At 39.5% G+C, this 4969-nt stretch overlaps 1 protein-coding gene across 3 annotated transcripts; it reads left to right on the forward strand.

Moving 5' to 3' along the window:
* The first annotated feature begins 270 nt into the window (after window positions 1-270).
* On the forward strand, window positions 271-4587 carry LOC116000915 (probable methyltransferase PMT21). Of its 3 annotated transcripts, none has more exons than XM_031240787.1 (8): window positions 271-629; window positions 1682-1959; window positions 2036-2184; window positions 2275-2470; window positions 2548-2758; window positions 2856-3531; window positions 3630-3707; window positions 4043-4265. In XM_031240787.1, the coding sequence occupies exons 2-8, from the start codon at window positions 1687-1689 to the stop codon at window positions 4263-4265; spliced, it is 1806 nt and encodes a 601-aa protein (XP_031096647.1). In that variant the 5' UTR covers window positions 271-629; window positions 1682-1686. The 3 variants fall into 3 exon arrangements, with proteins under 3 accessions (XP_031096647.1, XP_031096648.1, XP_031096649.1); XM_031240788.1 differs by lacking the exon at window positions 271-629 and adding an exon at window positions 1290-1440; XM_031240789.1 differs by lacking the exon at window positions 271-629 and having other exon boundaries at window positions 1687-1959; window positions 4043-4587.
* The last annotated feature ends 382 nt before the right edge of the window (window positions 4588-4969 follow it).

Here is a 4969-nt window from a genome sequence, read left to right on the forward strand (position 1 = left end):
TTCAAAAAAAATATTTAGAATTTTACAAAAGCACTAAAGTTGTTTGATCTGATTAATTAGAAATTTGAATTAAGAGGTACATGTAAATTGCAATTACGTATGAGTTTTGTTGGACCGACTTGGATGGAAGGAAAATGAAGAGTTATGCATGGGGCCGGGGAGTTTGAGTGTTTATCCAACGGTAGAAATGAGAGAGAGAGATGGAAAGAGGAGAGTGATTTGACAATTGATATAAAACATGAAAAAATGCAGAAAAAAAAGAGAGAAAGAAGGGAGAAAGAAGGGTGGACATAAAAGCCAAGCAAGAAAACAGGACAGCTAGCGAGCCATGGCAATGGACAAAGATCTTCTCTACTTATATATCAAACAAAAGACGACAAAGAACATGTCACTTTTCTCGTTAATGGAAGCCCATCTCTTCATGTCATTCTTTCCTCTATCCTCCTATACATAATACTACTCCAACACATTCCCTCTCCTTCCCTCTTAGTCCCTCCCATTTCTCTTCTCCTTCCCCTCTTTTTTTCTCTGCATTTCATTCTTTATTCTCTTTTCTTGCTTTACTTTTTTGTGTAGGGGCCTTCGAATTAGAGGAAATCTTGGGGTGGGTTTTAAGGCTTGTGTATCAGGTACTTATTCTCTTTTCACTTATTTCTCTCTGTTCTCTGAAGCTGATGAATTGTTTGTTCTGTGTTGCATTGATGATATATGAACTTTGGGTCAGATCTTGTTCAGATTCGTGCAATGTATTTGCTGTCCCTTTCACATTTATGTTCTTTTAGCTTTTCTTGGAATATTGCAGTTGGGTTTTCTTTAATTTTGACAAAGAGCGGTGGGTGGGGTGGAAAAAGATTTGGATGGTAAGAAATATAAGTTTTTGACAAAAAATAAAAAGTCACCATTTTTATGTTTTCCTCAAGAAAACACAATAAAGATGGAATATTTTTTTATTTCTAGATTTTGGGTACCCTCTTCCCTATCCTATCCTTTAGGAGTAATGCTTATCCTCATTATTGAAGGGATTATCGTTATGAGAAGAGAAAATTTAAAAGTGGTTGTGTTTGCCTAGGACTGTATTGAATGGTGGTTCCCCTTTTTTGTATGGTTTCTGTTATGTAAGGGATTGACTGGTTAGGTTTCAAAATTTCTCAACCTATAAGCTGATTCCTAGTGCCCAAAGAGGGTCCTCACTCCTCACTGGATGTTTGCACTTTATAAGGCTTTGGGCCCTCATCATGTGAAAAACACCCTTGAAGGGGATAGTTATATTAGCCAATCTTAACCATTAGAGTAGGTTAACTGTTTGGTTTCTTTTGGGGTTCCTGCATTCATTTAATATTGAACTTCCTCTTTCTGCTCTCTTTGATTCAACAAAGTTCTTGGTCTCAAAGAAGTGCCATTTTCAGTTTAGTTTGCAATTTTTGTTGTTCAGTTGGACAGGTATTAGATTGATTGATTGATTTATGGTATTCAGTGACTGTTTTTAAATCTTTGTTTCATTGCATAGTAAATATTAGCATTCCACTCTTTCTAGTTTTAACTTTAGATGTTTTTAAATTCTTCATAAAGAAACTCAAATCTGGTGAAAATTTATGTGGTTTTTGAAGTTATCTTTCGGTTTTCAATAAGAGTAAATGTGATTGGAGGAGTTAATGAGTTAGAATTTGTGTGATGAAATCAGGGGCAATGAAGTATAAAGATGGGAAACCCTTGTATAAACAAGATCAAAATTCCAGGAAAGTCCCCATGGTGGTACTACTTGTGGCACTATGTGGGATTTCGTTTTATCTCGGTGGAGTCTTCTATTCCGAGAAGGACGGTTATGCAACTAATGATGTATCCAAGGAGGCTGAGTCTTTCGAGGGCACTGCCGGTGGCTCACTGCAAACCGAGGACACTTGGTTGTTTCCTGAGTGCAGTCCCGACTTTCAGGATTACACTCCCTGCACTGATCCTAAGGTATTTTCGAAGCCAGTCTCGTGGTGTGGTGTTTACTCTACTCTTGTATGTTTGAATAAAATGCGGAATATTACAGAGGTGGAAGAAATACGGCCTACAAAGACTAACATTCATGGAACGCCACTGCCCGCCTCCATTTGAAAGAATGGAGTGTTTGGTCCCTCCACCAGAGGGCTATCAGCCGTCTATCAAATGGCCAACGAGCAAAAACGAATGTTGGTACAGGTATGGCCTTACCTTATTCGGTGGTTTTTGATGTTTGGTTGAATTTCGACCCTCGGGTCTGATATCTGTTGCTATTTGGAACTGGTTTAGGAATGTACCATATGATTGGATTAACAAGGAGAAATCTAATCAACATTGGTTACAGAAGGAAGGGGAGAAGTTCCTTTTCCCGGGAGGAGGGACCATGTTTCCCAATGGAGTTACCCGGTATGTTGATTCGATGGTAGAATTGATTCCCGGTATGAAAGACGGGACAGTCAGGACTGCCATTGATACTGGATGTGGGGTAAGTGCACTTCCATGCTTTTATCGAAGATTTTGCTGGATTTTTCAAGAACTCGTTTTCTTCCTTCTGATGTTTAGGTTGCAAGCTGGGGAGGGGATTTGCTGAACCGAGGGATACTAACAGTTTCACTAGCCCCGAGAGATAACCACGAGGCTCAAGTTCAGTTTGCTTTAGAACGTGGGATCCCTGCCGTTCTGGGGATTATTTCGACACAACGACTTCCTTTCCCTTCTAGCTCCTTCGATATGGCTCACTGCTCGAGATGCCTTATTCCATGGACTGAATTTGGTAAAAGAAATTGACAATCCTAAGTGACTATTATATTTTTCTGTTAACTTGGAACATTATATTTTTAACCTCTAACCTCGAATCTGATTGTTTCCAGGGGGAACTTACCTTCTTGAGATACACCGCATATTACGACCTGGAGGCTTTTGGGTCCTCTCGGGTCCTCCAGTGAACTACGAGAATCGTTGGAGAGGATGGAACACCACAATCGAAGAGCAGAGATCAGATTACGAGAAACTGCAAGACTTGCTAACTTCGATTTGTTTCAAACTGTATGACAAAAAGGGCGACATTGCTGTGTGGCAAAAGTTATCAGACAACAGTTGCTATAAGCAGCTCGATAGCCCTGATAGCTACCCGCCAAAATGCGATGATAGCATGGAACCAGATTCAGCGTGGTACACACCACTTCGGACTTGTGTCGTGGTACCAAACCCAAAGCCTGGGAAAGTAGCCTTAGAATCCTTGCCAAAGTGGCCGGAAAGGCTGCACACTGCTCCAGAACGAGTCTCGGATGTTCGTGGAGGCAGCGAGGGGACCTTTAGACACGATGACAGTAAATGGAAAATGCGAGTACAGCACTACAAGAAGCTGTTGCCCGAGCTCGGGACTGAGGAGATAAGAAATGTGATGGATATGAACACATTATTCGGGGGGTTTGCTGCTTCTCTGGTGGACGATCCTCTGTGGGTCATGAACGTCGTTTCTTCCTATTCATCGAATACACTTCCTGTGGTATACGATAGGGGTCTCATTGGTACCTACCATGACTGGTAAACCGACACCACTTTGAATTGCCTTCACGTAATCAATGATCTCTTTAGTAATGGCGCTTCCTATTTATCAATTCAATCTATTTTTGCTGTTACAGGTGCGAGGCATTTTCAACATATCCTAGAACGTACGATCTACTTTACGCTGATGGCCTCTTCACTGCTGAAAGCCATAGGTAAGGCCTTGGAAGTTATAATTTTGTTTATCAACTACAAGCATGCCCTTAGCACACATGTGGACTTTGTCACATTACCCTTTATGTTTTTGTACTTCCATGTTGAGCATATATATAATATATAAACATAAATGTGCAATTCAACTAGCTTTAGAGTGTTTCAATTTGGTATAAGAGACTATGATTCACGTATTGCTTGGAGCCCATGAAAAGTAACTGGCTCACACATGTGATCCAATTATCAGTTTCCATCCCTCGACTAGAAAGAACCGAATGCTATCCATCTACATTCCTTGTAGACCTTACTTGACACTACTTGCATGCTCGTCCTGCAGATGTGAAATGAAGTATGTTCTTTTAGAAATGGATCGGATATTGAGGCCAAAGGGGTACGCCTTTTTCCGTGAGTCAAGGCAATTTGTGGACAGTATAGCGGCCATAGCTAAGAGGATGAGATGGGTGTGTCGTAAAGAAGATACAGAAGATGACGTAGAAACTTCGAAGGTATTGATCTGTCAAAAGGACCTCTGGCATTCTTCTAAGCAGAGTTCAATATGAAAAGAGAAGCCATTTTTTGAGGAGTAAGTTGTGCACTTGCTCACACAGAAGCCATTTTTTGTTCTTCAGATAGCAGAAAGAGAATTTTCAATAAGGAATCCATTTTTCTGCTCTCTTTTTCTATTTTACCCTCTTTAGTCTTTTCTTTTGTTAGAGCCAGCAAATGCAATTACCATTGCATACCTTATTTATGTAAGAAGTTCATTTTTTAAGTATTTATGAAAATTGGAAACTCCAATGTGTACTCCTGTCCGAGTCCTATTGTACTTCCGCTGCATTGTAACATATTCAGTAGTACTCAAAAAAAAATCATTTGCTCAAAGTTGCCATGCCACTTAACACTTGCCTTAACTAATGTCATTTAAATTTTTGATGATTGGTTTAAACATTGCTTTGAGAATGACTCCATTTAATTTCTCATACATATTATTTTCAATAGTATCACATTCCACTTGTGTCTACATAAATGTCTTACACCAAAATTTAGCAAGATAGTTGGCCAAATTGGCTTTGGCTTATGAATCTTTATTTTCTCCCTCAACTACTCAACCATAACATTGAATTGTTGTTTAGTTGTTGTCTTGGCACACGTCTATCAATATTTTTTAGCACTTTGCCTTCGTGCTTTTTATTCCAATTTGCATGGACATGTATAAATACAATTTCCATGTTTAGTATCAGGTTGCAATTTATGACTCACACTA

Source organism: Ipomoea triloba, chromosome 13, assembly GCF_003576645.1.
Source record: "Ipomoea triloba cultivar NCNSP0323 chromosome 13, ASM357664v1".
NCBI classification, from domain to species: domain Eukaryota; kingdom Viridiplantae; phylum Streptophyta; class Magnoliopsida; order Solanales; family Convolvulaceae; genus Ipomoea; species Ipomoea triloba.

Bases quoted from the DNA above. Each gene is read 5' to 3' on its own strand.
- LOC116000915 (XM_031240787.1), top strand. From the start codon at position 1,687: ATGAAGTATAAAGATGGGAAACCCTTGTATAAACAAGATCAAAATTCC. The intron at 2,471-2,547 runs GTAAGTGCACTT...TCTGATGTTTAG, and splicing joins CCATTGATACTGGATGTGGG to GTTGCAAGCTGGGGAGGGGA. The intron at 3,532-3,629 runs GTAAACCGACAC...TTGCTGTTACAG, and splicing joins ATTGGTACCTACCATGACTG to GTGCGAGGCATTTTCAACAT.